This window comes from Poecilia reticulata, linkage group LG19, assembly GCF_000633615.1.
Source record: "Poecilia reticulata strain Guanapo linkage group LG19, Guppy_female_1.0+MT, whole genome shotgun sequence".
NCBI classification, from domain to species: Eukaryota; Metazoa; Chordata; class Actinopteri; order Cyprinodontiformes; family Poeciliidae; genus Poecilia; species Poecilia reticulata.
Window position 1 is genome coordinate 17358677 of NC_024349.1, and position 19218 is coordinate 17377894.

Consider the following 19218-nt stretch of genomic DNA (forward strand, 5'->3'; position numbering starts at 1 on the left):
AGACGCATCTCAGATCCCAGTGCATAAGTAGAGGAGGTGACAGACCCTGCTCTCAGTGATGCTTCAGCAGAATATGGAAGATCAAAGTGTTGAAATTCAATGTTCAGAAACATAATAAATAAAAGTAYGGTAACCACAGGAATCTTTTTTTTTTTTCTCTCTCTATGGAGTCAGTTTTCTTTGCGTCATCAATGGGCTAAAGTGGACTTGTCTTTTGGGAGAATTTGCTGTTATCAGGTGCCAATAAAATACAGATAAATCAGCGGTGATCTGCTTGAATAACAGAWTTTTTTTCACGTTCTTTTAACTTAGATTTCAGTTGATAGACCAGGATTGTTTTGCTTTAGATTATAAATAGAACAGAACAAATTAACGAAACAAATAAAAAAAAAAAAACAGAGATGAACTGAGAAATTTGCTTTTCACCGCAACTGCGAGATTTGACCAGTCAGTGAGAAACTAAAAAAATCAGAACAGCCACATTGTGCAATCAACACTTCTGGGTTTTGACTGTAGAAAGTAAAACGTCAAAGATAGTCACTTTCARCATCAGTTAGAGCAAGCAGGGAAAGGTAAGCACTAGAGTCTGGTTACAATGAAATACAAACTTTACTGTTCCTTTAAAACAGAAAATTGACAGAAGTCACTTCCAGTTTCCAAATGTTTGGAYGGATGCAGCTAAACTTTACCGACGAGCACAATATGTAAAAATGAAATGAAGATAATCCCTGATATGAATGCACTTCCCATTTTATAGTTTTGCATGTTAGATATGACAAAACTGGCATTTATCAAGCCTGCTGTATGCTGTTGCAGAACCAGAAAATTACCTAAATAGTTCATTGTTTCATAACTCTAGAGCTGTCTTCATCAGCCTATTTCCAGCTAGAATTTGTTCCACCTTTACAGATAACACATATCAGCATTTAAATAAAACATGAGCAATAAACAGAGAGTGTGGGCTAATGCTTACTGATCCTCACTGAGATGATTATTGCAATCGTATGAAAAACTTGGAGCAACTGAACTTCAGAAATTGTTTTTTTGGTGACTGCTTCATACATTATGTGGGAGAATAGCAAGAAGTGATTATCTGTGGGAATATTTATGCTACTGGGAGAGTCAGTGTGTCATAGAGGTATCAGTTATTTCACCCAACAGACACGACACACTGGACAAACATTAATCCGTCAGATCTGAGTTTATAAGCATCTGTTGACAAGTGTTTATAACTTTCTTCATTCCTCTGAGAACTAGTTTGGATTGAGAGAACRCACACAAGCAAAGAGGGGAAATTAATCAGGCGAAGGCTTGAAACAGAGCTGGAGATCCATCTGTTGCACTCTGATTAAGGAGGATTTAAATGACACGCAGGCCTGAGCTTAGAAAATCATCAGTCAAAAATAATCTCCCAGAATTGCTATTTATAGATACAGGAAAATGAAGCAGATTAAAGGTATTCCATATTTAAACCTATCTGAAAGGTGAGATTTTGGACCGTGTATAAAGCAGAATTAGCACAGCACGTCTGGCATTAATCTGGATCCGCTCTCATTTTTCAGTCTGTCCAGCTGGGACTGGAAGTTTCATTAAACYGTCTGACCTGTGATTTCCCTCTCCAAATCCCAGTCAGGAAACACGGGAGGATCAAACAGACGGAGGACAAGGGAGAGGTTGAGAAAGGCATGAAGAGGTGAACCAGAGGGTGTAAAGTGATTACATATAAACCTGAGTCATACATTCTTTGAATGTCTTTAATGACCAACACACAATAAGACTTCCTTTTTTTTATCTATATTTGTGAAAATTAAGAGACTCGCCGATCCAGATTTTTATTTACAAAAACAGAACTTAAAATCTTTTTTTTTTTACTCACTACACATGAGGAATAGAGTCACTGACACACAACAACCTAAAACTGAGTTTTACTAACGTAAAATATAGATAAAAACTAAAACGAGTTGGAAGTTTAATTCTGATAGTTGAACTATTATTAGTTGAGTAGTGTACAACATGTGCATTCTAGAGAAAGTAAATCACTACCTAACTATGGGATTTTTAAAAAAATACAAAAATGTTCAAATCAGCGTTACGCATAACAGAAGGTCTAAGTTGAAAAGATAAATTTTGCTGTATTTTCTTTATCCATCTTATCTGCTGAAGATTTTGTTCTTTCTTGTTCTCTCAGCCTTAATTAACCATACATATCTCCACATCGACATTCCTTTTTAAATAGCTTCGTTCATCTCTGTGCTTCCTCAAAACAAGGAATTTCATTATTTTCCACAGTATCTGGGTGAACTACTCACTCTATGCTGCAGTCTTTGTTTTCCAAAAAAACGTATCACAAAGACATTAACAGACTATCAAACATCTTAGCAATCTATGAAATAGTTCTTCTATTGATTAACTAAATTAATAAAAAAAGCATTATGATGCCATGGTCAATATTGAACATTGCTTAGTCTTGAGGTGGCTGCATACGGTCTTAACCACACTTCTTAATCGTTTAAATCTAAAACATTAAATCTAAAATGCTGGACTGTTTTCTCTTTTTTAACCACTTCCCATGTGCATTCCAGGATTTGCCTCATAAAAACAGAAGCTATGCTAAGATCAAGTTTTAAGCATTTCTTTAACCTACTGGAGGTTTCACCACCTCAAGCAGTGAAGCAGGCTAACAGCAGAATAGTTCAGTCATTATGACCAGAGAAGTGAGGTCTGGTTGTTAAAAAGTGACTTGTAGAGGTTAACACATAAACTCACACAATGCCTGGTGTTTCTAATCTATCCAGGGAACTCTGTCTGCCCTAAAAATATCAGAAAAACCCAAATACCACCCACACAAGCTGCTGCTCAAACACACACACACACACGCGCACCCCCGCACACGCACGCACGCACACACACACACACACACGCGCGCACACACACACACACACAGCATGTAAACATACACGTCATGCTCGCCTCAGAATTACAGAGCAGAGCCAAACACAACCACCGTCTCCAAAATTGTTTGGGTGGGTCTGTGTAATGGTTAACTTGGGGAGGAGCAGCAGCAACTTGTAACATTTTCTCACCAACACGGCTCCATCACACCAGAAAAAAATAAAAATAAAGTCACCAAGTTTTATTTAACTGTGTGGAGTAGTTTTGGTGAGTCAGTATCAGACATTTCAGAAGGCAACAAAATAATGTTATTGTCACAGCACTGCAAAAAGGAGTGGCTCCGTTTTCTTTATTAAAAGGTTTTACTGTGTAATTTGGCTCATAGTAATATCTCCCAACGGGCCCCAAAAAAACGTCATGCGGTCTGTAGGACCACGAGTGACTCAAAATTACGGTCCATGGTTATTGTTTTGGGATGTAACCAGTCAAAGCAGATTTGTGGCAAGATACATTCAGCAGGGCGAGGTCTCTTCCAGTCACACAGATATCCTGTGAAACCTTCAGTTTCTGCTGCGTTTGCAACTCTGATTCAGATGTCCATGACATATTGTTGATGTGTGCAGTAAGTGAATATGTTCTTTTGTTCGCCAAATTAAATTGTTAACATAGAAATCGCCACCACCAACCTATCCTCCTCATTTGATGCTATGTTCTTTTTTATATTTGAAGAGGTTTAACTGGGGATGTTAGCGTAACAAGACTAAAGATTTTGATGATCAATAATCATCAGTTACTTCCAAGTTAAAGTAAAAACTAATTAAAAGATCCCATACACAATCAAAACCAAATAAGGAACTGAAGTCTAGCTCCACATAATCCAATACAGATTTCTGTTTTTAAAAGGGATAACCGATAGCAGGTTAACATTTATTGCCAGTAAATTAATCAATGATATAAATGCCATATCTAAACTGCCCTACATTTCCCATCGTACAATAAAATCTGTGGCAGAGCTAGCACACGTTATCAGTGTGTGTTCAGGGTCGTTGTAGGAATGGGAATTATAAACTGCAGGGAGATAATCTGTGCCTGTTCCACTTTTATCTCCGAGTTCATCACTGCTTTTGCTGAGTGTAAACATCAGAAATGTTTAGGGTGTGTCCTGACAGCTGTATTGTGGAGAAAAGTAATGACTATCCAGAACATTTGCTGCTTCTGCTTATTTCACATCTACAGCTCATCTCAATAGAGTCAAAGCTATATGTTCAAACCAATGAAGGGTAGGCAGAAAATTAATAGCACATTATATACATACACTTCACATAAAGATGTGTTCATCCTCCACAAATGTGTCACTTTTTACAAATTTGGTATAAAAACTACATATCTTGATTACCTTAACCAAAACAAGGTCATATTTGGAGTAAGCAACGACTTAATGGAGTACGTAAAGTCTAAAACGACGGGCATGTAAACACCTAAAACCCAATGCTATGTTCTGCTGGGAACTCATCACAGTTTATGTCCTTGGCTTTAGCAGTCGGACATCAACAAGATGAAAGTAAAAACATATGTAAAAGAACATTTGGAGGAGGAATAAAAACCCCAAATAAAGCTCAGCGTCCGAAGAGGTACGCATGCTGAGTCTGAGGTGTTTTCTGTTTATGTTTTTTTTTGATGGTTTGTTTACATAACAATCCATAAATTATTGTCATTTTTGCCTTCAACTGTGATTTCAAAATGATACTGCAATGACAAGCAATGATTTATTGTGAATCTCTTGCCGAGGGAGAAATGTGCTATCTGGGGAAAATTCTGATTCAAAAGGCAAAAAACGGTGATTTTAGAAAACTATGTCATTAGAAACATAACCCCAGGCCTCATTGGCAAATAGTGATTACTATCTACTGGCCTGGAATGATTATTCAGTAGTCATATCATAAAGAGATAAAAGTATAATTAGAAGGTCCAAACCAATTATTGAGCACATAGAAATGTGCATACTTTTCACTGATGTGATTAAAACATCAGTTATTAATATGTGTAATGTGATATTCTAATTTTCTGAGACATTGAATTTTGGGGGGGGTTTTACCCATAAGCCATAGTCATTATAATCTATAATGAATTTCACTTTCTGAGGTAACTGGCAAGAAATAATGCGTACATCTCAATTTTATATATATATATATATATATATATATATATATATATATAGGTCAGTCTGTGACTTGCTAAAAATCGAAACTCTGGAAATCACTTCTTTTCACTCGTCTAGTTTGTGGAAACATTGGTGTCATCATTTATTTGTGACTCAGTGAATGTCATGTTTTTTTTTATTTTTTATTTTATTATTTTTCTCTTATTTTGTTTTTACCTTTTTTATGGACCTTTTTGGTCTGGAATAAAGATTGATTGATTGATTGATTGATTGATCTAGTATATAAAGTGTGACAGAAGCTTTCATCATGGTCAGCAGCCACCCAACATCTGGGCTCTGCATTAGGGGATTTTCTGCTTCTTTGTAAAGCCTGCTTAGTAAACAACAGCTCCCTCACTGTGCGTAGGAGGAGAGGTCCATCAACACTTATCCCATGCCACAAAATCAGATTTTAGCTATTTCTTCCAAGTCCAGAACCATCCATCAAAAAGACTGCATTAAAAAAAAGTAATCATCCGCCTTCAACGTCAACCACAAATATTAGCATTTTGTGTGACACAACAACAAAAAATGGTGCATAACTACAAGAAAACTGGGAAGGAAAAGGAGTTTGCGTAAGGATATACATTCTCTCTGGCAAACTCATGGAAACTTTTGATTTATTGATACTACCTGTGATATCTACACTGATCATAACGCAAAATTTAAAAATAGACTGCAACTTCAACTCTGATCCTAATCTAAATGATGACGTGCCTACCTACTTACAAGAGGAAGGCCCGAAAAATAAAATAAGATGAAAACAAAAGTTGCTTTTATCTTAGTGTAAAACAATATAAAAACAAAAAAAAATTATATTGTTTTACACCATCAGTGTTGCAAAGCAATACAAGATTTTGATCAAATATATTACTGATGTCTGCATAGACAATACACTTTAAGAAACCAGCTACACATCTTGAAAATGAACTTATTTTTAACAGCTTTCATCACCACACAAATGTGAGTTTCCTGACACCTAAAGATAACGTTTTATCAAAATCCCCTTCTACATCAGCATACAGGATGCTCCCATTAGGCTTGCAGGTCCAGATGTTTTTGGAAGAAATGAGAGCCAGGACAGGTGCTTGACGCTTTATACGGTTGAAAGCAGTTGTCCACCTTAAAGACAGGATGAACCAGGGCAGAAAGTGGCACTGAAGTTGAAGTGAAGTACACCCTATAAGTGAGTAACAGGATGGATTTAGAGAAACAGAAACAGAAGAAGATAATAAGCAGGGATCTAATGGAGGACTAGAAAAAAAAGCTGGCAAATAACTAGATACATCAGTAATAAGTTGATAACAAAAGAGATACAACTATGACAAATTCTGCATTTATTTTACAACTTTAATTTTATACAAGGCATCAGAAAACTTATACGATGTTGGCAGAGGAKGATTTCATATTTGACTGAACAAGGACTGCAACTAATATTAATTGTGRACATTATGCAACTAATATTAATTGTGKACATTATTGCATTCAAAATTAATGGCTAATTTTTATACAATTGTATCACTTTTAGGTGTAAGAAAGAAAAATATGCACTTTTAATTTAACCGAGGCTTGGAAATGCAAAAAAAAAAAAAAACACACAATGCAACCAGAAGCACGTCAAAGATTAAACTAAATGCACTGAATGCTCAAGTGCATTCCAACCCATTGTCTGAGCAGCATGTGTCCCTCTGATGCTGTAAAGTAATGAGACGTGCAGGCTGTGAAAGTGAGTAAGCTGCTCTACCCCCACTGTGGATCAGGACACTGCAGCTCYAGCAGGTGGACTGGACAACAATACAGTTCTGAAGGAAGCTGGAAACGTCAGAGCAGGACAGGACACGTCCAACGTGCAGACAGAAACASCACACGGTCTTTAATCTACAAAGAGACCCAGATCTGAAAAATCTGTGCACCGATAGATTTAGGGAACTGCGGGCGGGGGTGCTTTACAACAAGGGGTAAAACAGGGAGGTTTAATCGTGGTGTACTGTTGCAGGAAGAGGATGCGGCCGCTTGTTAAATCATGAGCCAGACAGTTTACATGCGAGGCCTGACAGATTTAAATCCCCATCAGGGAATTCTTGGTGATGGATTTTATTTCTAAGGAACGCAAGATTACATGAGGCGGTTTGAATTGGAATTGTATTTATTAGWGAAGATTAAAACCCTACAGGATAGATTTGCAGTACTTCCATGTGAGCAATAAACTCCACCATCCTTCTCAAAGAGTAAGGACTTCTTTGAACTCTGCCCCCATTCCTTTTGAGACCTTCTAAAATAAGGTAGTCTTCTAGAAGGTATCCATCCATCCATCCATCCATTTTCTATACACCCTTGTCCCTCAGTGGGGTCGGAAGGGTTGCTGGTGCCTATCTCCAGCTAATGTTCCGGGCGAGAGGCGGGGTCACCCTGGACAGGTCGCCAGTCTGTCACAGGGCAACACAGAGACACACAGGACAAACAACCATGCACACACACACACTCACACCTAGGGGCAATTTGGAGAGGCCAATTAACCTGACAGTCATGTTTTTGGACTGTGGGAGGAAACCGGAAGGTAGAAGGTACCCTAAAAGTTAAACTTGGAYTTTTAAAAGCTGACATGCAATTTAAGCATAAAAACTAAGAAATTGGATTATTCTAATTGTTGCATGAAACTGGAGAAAAATATGCAGTCACCAATAACAGTTCTTCACATGCACATTGTTAGAGCTCAGGGTTTAGGGGTGTAAGCTTTGATGCAGAAATGAGAATAATCATAGCTACCACCTACAGAGCATGCACCATTTATTTCTCCATTTTCTATGTTGGAAAATCAGTATCAGTTGAGCGCAAAACTACAATTATAATTTTAGATRGGGCTTTCTTGTATTTGAATTGCTCTTGTAAATGAATCGACAAAGAAAAAATATAAATATATTTTAGAAAAACATCTACAGAGAGACTGCAAAATTTTTATTCTAAATATGAACACCACATGTGCTGCAGAGAGCTGCTGTGGGTTATTCAAAGTTATCCAAACCTGTCATGCCACAGCTTTGTTGCTGAATGCAAAATAAGTAATAGTTTAAATAGATCATAAATTGGTATTCAGGTTAGACACACACATATGCAGTGCCAGTCAGAAGCTTACGTACATTCACCATGACCATGAAGGTCAATAATCTTTTGTTTTAATTATGTGCTTAAACCTTTTATGGTTTTGGTGTGTAACAAACGTCTTATGAATTTGTAAGAATCGAGAACCTGCTGACAAACACCTATTTTAAAAAAAAGACCCCTTCCTTCTGTACTCACATGGGCTAGATTAATAACTTTTACGGTTAGCTGAGACAGTGCTGGAGCTGTGTGCCCACAGATATAAAAAGAATGTTTGGAGGAGTCAAGAGGAGGTTTTCAGATCTACAATGTTAGATATAATGATGGCTGCATTATGCTCAGAGTTTGTTTTGGTTCTAGTGTTACTGCTACATTGCACCAAGTGGGTGGATTGACAAAGAACTAGATCTTTCAAGCTATAATGCATGGAAGTTGAAATATAAAAGCCTACCAAACACTGCAGGCAAGCAATAATGTAATGAGGGTGGGGACTTAATATATTATGCAGCCCTAAATCCTCTGACATTCAAAAAATGGATGAAAATAATAATTAAAAGCCCAGAATGAATTCGGCATTTGTGCCCATGATGTGTGTATGTAAAAGAAAAAGAAAACACCATAAAGTTCTGTATTGAACTGAACCAACTTTTTTCAGAGGAGTGGCTTAAGCAGAAGTCCATGCAGCATCTTTGGACTCTTCCACAACCTTTAATTAAGGTCAACAAGCATCCTGTACAGTTAACCAATGACAGCAACAGATTGAGACAAACGTAATAATTTTTTATACCATCCTGGTTTTTTAAAGAGGATTAACTTTTGAAAGAATAGAGCAATAAAATGGATTCCCTCCCCACAATTTTACATTTTATTTTATTAAGCTAAATGTTCCTGGTCACAAATTAAATATAGGGTTAAGAGGATTTATAAWWTTTYTTTTWAAAAGCAGCAGTCAAGAAACTATGACACAGAGGTGATAAAAGAAGACTACAAATGGGTTTTGAAAGCCTGTATTAAAGGCCTCCTCCTGACCCTGTCTGCCAACTCATTCAGTCCACAAATGAGACGTCTCTGAGGGCTGGTGAACCCATTTCAGAGGGGGAAAATAAGCTACACAGGCACAGCCCTGTTTATGCAGCAATGGTAATGTGTTTCAGATTACAGCACATTGGTTGGGTTGTATGGAAATTCCTGTGGTGAGACTGGACTTTTCAGTGCTGGATTGCAGGGGAGCAAGCATTTCTCAGAGAGCCTTCTATGAATCCAGTCAGTTTCAGGAGAGCCTCTCATCCTTCAATGTTAGCAGTGAGACCACTAGCAGTGAGAGACACTGGAGGAAGCAGTAAAAAATTATTTTACTAAATCTAAAAGAGGTCATACTCTCCTGGAACCAAGAGGTTACTTTCACAGAAGTTACCAAGCACTTTGATGATGTTTATGGGTTCACTTTCACACGACGACACACTCAGAATCAACTCTAGATCCACTATCTTTATGTTCATGACAGTAATTAGACCTCGTACTTTATTGCTTCGGGTTTTGAACAGAGTACAGAGCAACTGAGAGAACAGTCTCTATCTTGGCAATCGTCTATAAATATTCCAGTCAGTGACCACTGCGAAGAAAAAAAACCGTAATAAGCAGGTTGGGAATAAATATTCTTAGAAGCATCTGCTGCATATGTGTTGCAGGGAACAAGCACTTTGGTGTATTGTGCATGGGTAACAAATGCATAAAGGGAAACTGAGCAAAAAAAAAGAAAAAAAGAGCTAGCTCAATATCTTACAAGATGTCAACACTTGTAATATAAAAAGGGTTCTAAACAGGAACAGAGGCTCATTTATTGATCTGTATCCAACAAAAGAGAAGGAGACCTTTAACCATATCTCCAGGACAATCCTTATTTTACAAGTCTGGCTCGAACCCTTTGTTTACTTTGCGAGATAAAGAGGCAGCACAGCCTCTTTGTGCACTACACTTCTAGTTTCCCTGCAGGGTAAAGAAGAGAATTCCTGCTTTTTTAACACCCACATGAAAGCAATTTGTTGGTTCATTTTAAAGTTAAATCAAGGAGCTACTAGAAACAGAGAGCAAACATTAATTTGGTTAAGTGAGAACTGTGATTTATTCAAATTATCTGAAGTAAAATCAATGCTAGTGCTAAAACGCACTGCTGTGCCAAACTGTACAAAACAATAACAGACAAGTCAGAGAGAGGCTGCAGGAAACAATGAAGGGAAGGGAAATGCCAGCTTTTCTGCTCTGCTCCGTATTAGCCAAGGCATCCTGGTCAAAGTCTCTTAACTCATTGTAGATGAGTACAAGGGTCAAATCACTCAGAGTCCTTCAGTAGCTACATTAAAAACCTGAAGACAACAGCTTTTAGAGTCGCCCACTGGGTGTGGAAATAACACAAACACCATCCAAAGTTTATAGAGCAAAGAATGTATTGCCTCAGGTTGAAAATAATTTAACAAGCAGAGCTGAAACCACATCAGTGCAATTTAGGAACACTAATTCCTACCCATCGGGATCCTTATTACTCAGATCAAAACAAAGCTTCGCAGTTTTGCTTCTTTTAACGTTTTTAGCACGAGTGAAAAACATACCAAACATATAAAATCTCAAATTTTGGAAAGGCTGCTACTTTGGAAAAAGAAAAGTCCTATCATATTAATGTAAGGAAAACATGCAGCAGTTTTCTTTTTCCACTGGGCTACAGGAATCAGACTAAACAATGCTGCCTTATAAAGACATTTCAGATGTCGGGCAGGATGTCAGATCTCCAGGACGCTGAGAACATTTACTTAATGCTGTTATTCTTTCAAGTTTTATTTAATCACTTTCTTTTTTTGGTCTTTTTTCCAAATTTAGCAGGTGGTAAAGGTTATTTTCCAAAGTTTTAATATTGTTCAAAGAGGTTTTGTTTGAATTTTGTTTCTCACAGACTATGCTACCCTCAATCAGTAGGAAATTGCTCAGTATCACAAAGGTTGTTTTGGTAGTTATTTTATCTGTATTAACCTAAAAATGTTATGAAACATTAAGCAGGTGTGTGTGTGTGGGAGGGGGGGTGCACGTGCGTGTGTCTTAGGTTGCCTTTTTTCCCCTGCCACTCTTAGCAAAAAACCACAGTCCTTGGCGTAAACATTTATAGTTGGATGCTAAGTTTTATAGCATCTTGCAAAACTATTCATACACTATGAACCTTTTTATGATTTATCGAATTACAACCACAAAAAATTCAAGTATTTTTATTTGGGAGCAAAATGATACAAAATTATGGTTTTAGAAGTTATGACAAAAATCTGAAGTGTGTTGTGCATACTTTGTTGAACTAGCTTTTGTTTCAAGTTTAGCTGCAAGCCTTTCAGGGTACATTTCGACAAGCTTTGCACATTGTACAGACTGACATTTCTGCCCGTTTCTTCTTTATGAAATAGCTCCATTTCAGCGGCTATGGACATCAGTTTGAGTCTCAACTGGATTTAGCACCTTAATATTGACCGAACTGTTCTAGCACATGATTTGCTTTGATTTAAAACATTCCACTGCAACTCTCTGGGTCGATGTCTAGAGGCTTTTTTCCTGCTGGAAGGTGAATATCGTGCACCCCCTGACGGGTTTTCTTCTGGGACTATTTAGCTCCTTCCAACTTGCCAAAAACCAGCTTTCTGGTCCCTGCTGAAGAATAGCAACACACTAGCATGATGGAGCTGCTACAGTGTTTCATCATGTCTTCGGGGTAACATGCAGTCAGTTTTCCAACAAAAACTGACTCTGCAGTCAGTTTTTGTTGGACTGCAGAGTCCAACATTTTGCAAAAAAGCTCAATTTTAGCACAGAAGTTACCTGAACAAAGCACCTTCTTACACATTTTCTGACCTATGCAGGCAACATTAAATCTGATTCAGGGGTCTCAACGTAAAAAAGGCTGAGTGCACATGCATTTGACATTATAATTTTGAAAACCACCAAATTTGCTTGTATGTGCTACTATTTTGTTGGTTCATCATGTTAAATAAAAATAATTTGGAAACATTTGTGGTTATATCAGGACAAAATGTGAAAAAAAAAAATCATGAGAATACTTTTGTAAGGCACTGTATCAACTGAAACTTCCCAAGCTGCCACAAGAATGTGAACTTCTATCTTGGCATCTCTACAAATGGACTGGGCATCTGATTGGGCTCTATTTTGAGGAGAGCAGAACAGGCTGCAGAGGTCAACTTCAAGTCAAACAAACCAAATGTCAGCTTAAACAACGATGTCTCACCATGAGCCTTTTTTTCCATATCAGGGCTTAATTGTTGCCACAAGGGAATGTGATTACCCGACATGCCAGGACTTTAACAGTAGAAATACCCCATAATGAAGGGAAAAAATGTCCCAATACGAGGGCTTGCCAACTTCAAAGACAGTCTTACAACTGTAGGAGATATGTTTTAAGTAAACTACTTGGTAGAGAGGGCCGAAGTTGGCTGTACAGCAGCAGGTCCTTTGAAGCCAAAATACACAGGGCAGATGTGCTAAAGACCAAGTTATTTTGGAAAACTGCAGCGAACCAAACAGAGAACATTTGATGCCCTCTGGATCCATCCCTTAAGTGGTCCACTCCCACTCCAACAAACACACTTACATTTCCCTGCGTGAATGCACACACTCTGAGACCAAGGGGGGAAGGTGGGAGAGAGCAAAAGGGAAGCGCTCCTGGCCGGTCACACCCTCTACAAATAACAATCTGCACACGCCACCTCCGGACTGCACAGTCTGGCAGGAGGGAAAACAAACAGACAGAAAATAGGACATAGTTGGAAAAATGATGCCTGGTGCCGTCTGGTAGCTCTCAGGTCTCACAGCCCGACTGCTAAAGCTACTGTTCACACCACAGACGCTGATCTAATTCAAAAAGCATGGCTGTAAAAACACTGGTAACCAGAGCRGCTGTGTCCTCTAGAAAAACCCCTTCGCTTTTATACCAGCACTCTTTTACCGGAGGCATCTTGAGTTTCACTGCTTGAAATTAGTTAAAAGAGAAAACATTCACCAACTGAAACATTACAACACAACTCTGTGAATATTTTTCTGCTTGAGATTTTTACTGCTAATCAGGAGCAATTCATCTTTAGTCTTGAGTAAAAGTACAGAAAGTCAGCGTAAGTGTAAAATATGTTTTACAAATAAATGTAATTCATTATACAGGCCTAAGAATTAGGTAAATTGAATCTCAAATGAATAAAATGCCATGAACAGCTGGCCATGAATAATATAACCAATGGGTTAAAAATCACACACCTCAGAAGTTGAGCCACTTGCAGTCACCTTGCACTCACAGTCACCTTTAGCAGACATGACGTGACGTTATCTGATCAACCTTTCATTGGTGTAAAATAGTTTTRCGTCCAATCTTCTGTTTCTTTAATGCTTTCAGGTTTGCAGACATTTGTTTCTGCACAGCTACTATATCTTAAGGTCTTACTACAGCATTTTAAAACAAGCTTAGGTCTGGACTTTGACTAGGCAACACATTGGTTCTTCAGTTCTTCAGGCACTCTGTTGTAGATTTGCACTTATGTTTATGATCAGTGTCCTGTTGATGACCCAGATTGAGCCAGCTGTACAACAGATCGCCTTGCATTTTACACTACAATGCTTTATACCTAAAAGTTTATGCTAGACTCACAATGCTAGGTGCCCAGTTCATCACTCCTGCGAGYTGCAATTTGGGCCASCATCTCGACTTTGAATTCACGTGGACCGAGGACGTTGTTCCAGAACWACTGTGATTTATTCAGATGCAACTTTGCAAACCTGAGCTGTGCCGTCTTATTCTTTACAGAGGAGATTMTTTTTTTTAAATCAGTCATACTTGTCCAGTCTCTAAATGTCAGTTTAATTACACTTTTAACTTGTAAGCACCTTTCAAAAGACCCATGGGCACTTAAGAGAAAAAACAATAAAGAGAATAATTATTTACTGAAACAATTAAAGTGCAAAAATATCAATTAACAACTGCATGCTTTACCTCCCATGACAGCCAGGTGTCTGGTAGTTAACGCGACAACTGGTCCCTATAGAGTCTGTAACAGATGAGTCACCTGCAGGCCATGTTCTAACAATAGCACTCGTCACCATGGAGCGCCATGGAAAAGACTATTTTATTTAGTTCTGCTGCTAATCTGTTCTGGACTGAAAGTGGGATGTTTCATATCAGAAGTCGAAACAGAAAATATCACAACTGCTGAGAATAACGTTCCAAAGATATCTTAATCCACCTGCATTCGATTTGTTGTAAGCTTTCTRCTAGAGCTCCTAAATGCATCACTCGATCGTCCCATCAGGGAACAGGYTGTTTACAAGCTAAGACTTAACGTGAACATACAAACTGTATTAAAATGATAAGGAAKGGGTGTYAAGTTAAGTGTGCTGGACTTTTCTGATGGCGTTGTAGCAAATCAATGCTCCAGCACCCAAACATTAAAGAACGTCAGACATCTGATGACGTTTGCAAACCCAAGAAAAATAATAAATTTTCTAGTCTATCTTTTCTAATCTTCATCCCATGAGCGGATCAATATATATATATATTGTAAAATATGACTTTATGCCACTATTGTATGGTGTTAAGAACAACATTTGCTCTATTTAATTTACCTCATGAAATAAAAATGCCTATGATATAATTGGAACAGTTTTGTTTTTTTTATTGGAGCTGTATTGCTTTTTTGATGGCTTAATCTGGAAGTATTAGTGTACATTGGAAGAAAACAAAACGATGAAGAAGTTTTATTAGTTTCTAATCTTTTACAAGATTAAAGTCAAAAATATGAGGAAACAAAGTCCAAATTCTATGTCCAAGCTTCGCCTCTGTCAGTCTGCTCCAGGGCAGCTGTGGCTACATTGTAATTTATCACCATCAGAAGGAGGGTTTATAATGGGTAAAAAAAAAAAAGGTAGTGCAAAGAGCTTTGGAGTCCTCAGACTTGATGAAGCTGGAAACAAACTCAGGCCATTCACCATTTTGCGCAGACTGGACAAACGTTTCAGTCTGTAGGTGTTCAAACCTAGCAGCCACAAACTTCAAAAGACTCGCAGCTGTAATTGAAGTGGAATGAAGTTCTACATATTATTGAACAATGGGGCTGAATACAAACATATGCCACATTTTTCTGATTTTTTTAATAACTGAAACTTGTAATGGCCTATTAAGCATAATTCCAAAACAGTATACTGAAGTTTTCTGAAATCAAACAAAATGAAAGCACTGTGCATGCTGATACAGAAGCAAAAACATGGTTTCACATCATAAACATAATGTATAGCGTTGAGTGGAGCTTACGTTTCTGATTGAAACGATGGCTTTGATGAACACCAGATAAACTTAGCTCATCCTGTTATTTATCGCTCTCTACTTGAGACTGAACAAAAGATGTGCATTGTGTTTTTCTGGGRCATACTTTAGACACTTCATGCAGTAAGAGTCTTATTTTCTTTCGAAATGAGGCCTTAGTGAGTGTGGGAGAAGGAAGAGATGGAGTTTCGCTGTAGCGCACATGCAAAAACTGTCATCTTTGAATGAATGAAAATATTTTCAAAATGTTGAAGAAATGTTTCTACTCTTTTTTTCCAAGACAAACCAGTTCAGTAACAATGTGCGTTCTTGACATTGCAATTTAAAGGGCTAGACAAAATAATAATAATAAAAAAAAACTTCATACCAAATCCTTAATGTGCTGGCAGAATGGTAATAGGACATCTATAAATGACCGCAGTTACAAACACAGCACTAAAGGAACACTCTGCAGTGAAACTGCACGGTGACAAAAATATTAAAATATGTCAATGAGAGTAGCTGTTCGGGTGAATTAGTGAACTTCAATTCGTACAACGAGAAACAGAAATATCCTCTGGGTTCACAGTCCAGGGCTGCTGAATTAGACACTACGAGCTCTAACCGACACTGGGGATCAGTTTGCACTTTCATCACAGATGGCAGAGGTGAGCGGTAGGAGCCGCTGCCCCACCTGAACAGCGTAATGTTACATCTTCGCGTGCCTGACATCATGCTTTCACAAACCGGCTGACGGAGAGAGTCTGAATAGACTGGGTGGAGTCGCACATTTTTCAAAAAGGAGTCACCTGTTCRGTTTGAAAACTAAAGGAAACGCGAGCCGTGGCTCCAAAACTATACAATGAATACAATTAAGATAAAAAAAAATTTAAAAAAACTAACAAAATGGATTGTAAAACAATGACAATAGTTGCTGTTTCTCGGAGCTGCATACACGTCAACTATTAGCACCTGTTGATGCACCGTCTAACCCTACCTATAATGCAATTCAGGCCAAACTAAATGATTAAATGCTAACATTTTCTAAGTGCAAGTCCTTAGTCACCACAGCGGGGTTCTAAACGTGAGTGACCGCTTACCTGAGTTTTAAGTTGGCCATAAATTCCTCCATCGACACGTTGTCTAAAAGCACAAAGTCTGCCTTCCCAAAYTCCAAGCTTTCGTGCTCTGCCATGCTGTCGCCGTGTTGTTTTTACTGAAACAAGTAGCGAAAAAATATTTGAACAACTTGTTGTAAAGTGCCTAGAAAAAGGTGAACATTGGCGGTCTTCGTTGAGCTCCTCCTCAGAGAACGCTTCGCATTTTGATTTGTTTGGCAAGTCAAACTCTATGTCTACTCGTGATAAATTAAGCTAGAACATATCTTTAAAAGCCTCTCCTGTTTGCAAAACCTTGTTCCCCTTTAGCAGCTCTGTTTATCCATAAGGAAAAAACCCTCATGTCCATACAAAGTTTCCTGCTCTTTCCTGAAATCGTCCCGTTACAGCGTGCGCGAGCTTCAGTCGTTTTCACCCCAGCTTTACTTCACGCTGCGTAGATCTACCAAAACAGACGCAGCACGAACGTCCGGGTCCCACGTCAATGTGGCCGCCATATTATGACGGGCAAAATCAACAACGTAGCGCAAGACAGTTCTGTTACCTTTTGGGAATTTGTGAGATTTATAAAACTCTTCTTACCAGGATTTTGAGACTTTGAAAAGTGGGATTGCGAGAAAACAGCATTTGCACCTTTTTAATTTGTTGGGGGTGAAAATTATATATATATAAAAAAAAAAATACTGTAGTTAAGTTGTGGAAAACTTAACTAATACTTTGTTGATGTACTGTTTGGTAGGAGTCTTTTAGTGTCCAGAATCCCTTTAGCACAAATGTTCTCCAAATATCTTAGATTTTGTGGTTCAACTCTTGACCGCCAGCCCTATCAGACCTTCTGTCAGATTTATTTATGGAATCAGGCTAGACCTTTTCTAGTTTTCTTCAAGTCAAACCATGCTTTTGTTGAAAATGATGTATGCTTCAGTAATGCTGTATGGAGGATATTCTCTCTTCATCACATTTTGGGTCAAAACTGACTGATATTTAGAACAGCTCAGGATTTTATCCGACTTGAGAGTCTAATCAAATCTAAAAAGAAATGACCCTTGTGTCACTGGTCTAGAGTAGAACAGACTGTTTGAAAATGTAACTGTCATAATCATAAATCCCTTCACCTCTTTTAGTGTCAGATTTTCAGAAGCCTTTCTGACCAATTTCAGTGCTGTTGTTTTTACCTCAGTTAAAAATTCAGTTTTAGTAATGCCACACCTTTTCTACATTTCCTCAGAATTATTGATTATGGTCTTTGCTGTATTAGGGTTTATTTGTAGTGTTGCAAAGTGTTTGAATACTTCTCCTCACCAGCAAATCTTAATTATGGGATCCCTCTGATTGTTCCATGACCAGACAAATTACCAAATTTAAGGAAAATCCTACTGGACAGCCAAACTTTATTTCAGATTAATCAGATTCACAAATGTTGTGTGCTCAAGAAGATAGTGAAATGAAATCAAAAGGTCACCAAGGATAAGCTACATGATAGTGAAATAGAGCGGAATTCCAAACGTGGTTGTTTCATATTATTTGTGTAATATGTATTTTGCAGTTGCAAGCCTTTTTTCTTTGTCTGAATTGTCACTAGTTCTGAACTGAACATTACAGAAGGTCAGTTGAATGTATGTGTGAGTGTTTCTCTTATGGCAACGATCACTCATTCAGATTTATTAGATCTAAGTTTTCAAACACAAGTGTGTCAATTACCAAGGTCAATTTGCCACGTTCAATATGGCAGACGAGTGGACCGGTATRAGCTRGAAAGTCAATATTGCGTCTATTCCTGAATGTCTGTGTACGTATCACTCGCCCCGCCCCTCAGCCAATAGGATTGCAGCCTAATTGAAGGCGCCCCGCCCACACAAGTGCAGAGGTGTTTGGGTAGACTTTGGTCAGACTGGGCATTGTATCAGCCTGAAAACATCGCAAATATTTCCAAAGACCACTACTCCACAGCAATGACGAAGCCTGCACAAAAAAACAGAGGGAAAACCGCATTATTATTTTTATTTTATGATGTTCTCTGTTACCATAAAAGGAAGAGAAGTGGAGTTCATCAAAAGACGCATGACTGGGAAATAAATTGATGTGTATTTGGAAGATATTTACCTCAATCTGAACCAGTCCTTCTTCAAAATTACATACAGCTGATATTCCAGTGTTTGAATTGGGCCTCTTGTTTAAGGTCAAAGCAACTCGGCTCACAGTGATTTTAGTGTGCCACCTGGTGTAACATGCGTGCAAGTTCACGTCTAGGCGATACAAGGTACAATGTGCTTTACAGAAAAGTTAATAGAGGTAAGGTAAAAACAGCTGCAATAAAAAACAAGATATAAGTTTATTAAAAAAAAAAAACACAAATATTTATGGATCACTTATAAAGAAATAAAGTAAATTCCTATTGTTTCCTCTTGTTTCACTCTGTCACTCGCTGCAACACAAGATAAACAATATCTCCATAATCCACTTTTCYCCAGACTGAACTTAAACTTTATATCAGTACCTTTGTGACATCTTTTCCGTATTAGTACTACCTGTTTCCATTTGGTCTCCCAAATGGAAACAGGGAGACCTGTTTCCAAGTAGTA

At 38.0% G+C, this 19218-nt stretch overlaps 1 protein-coding gene across 3 annotated transcripts in view; it reads right to left on the reverse strand.

Moving 5' to 3' along the window:
- Window positions 1-19218, reverse strand: part of myo1d (myosin 1D) — a 93136-nt gene that overhangs the window by 68841 nt on the left and 5077 nt on the right. Inside the window, exons 1-3 of one of the 3 annotated variants that reach the window (XM_008437410.2) lie at window positions 18740-18840; window positions 18338-18598; window positions 16619-16734 (exon numbers count right to left, since the gene is read on the reverse strand). In XM_008437410.2, coding sequence (XP_008435632.1) covers window positions 16619-16713 — 95 coding nt within the window. In that variant the 5' untranslated portion in view covers window positions 16714-16734; window positions 18338-18598; window positions 18740-18840. Of the gene's footprint in view, window positions 1-16618; window positions 17056-18337; window positions 18599-18739; window positions 18841-19218 lie in introns of those variants that run through there. The other 2 variants (XM_008437408.2, XM_008437407.2) reach the window with 2 other exon arrangements.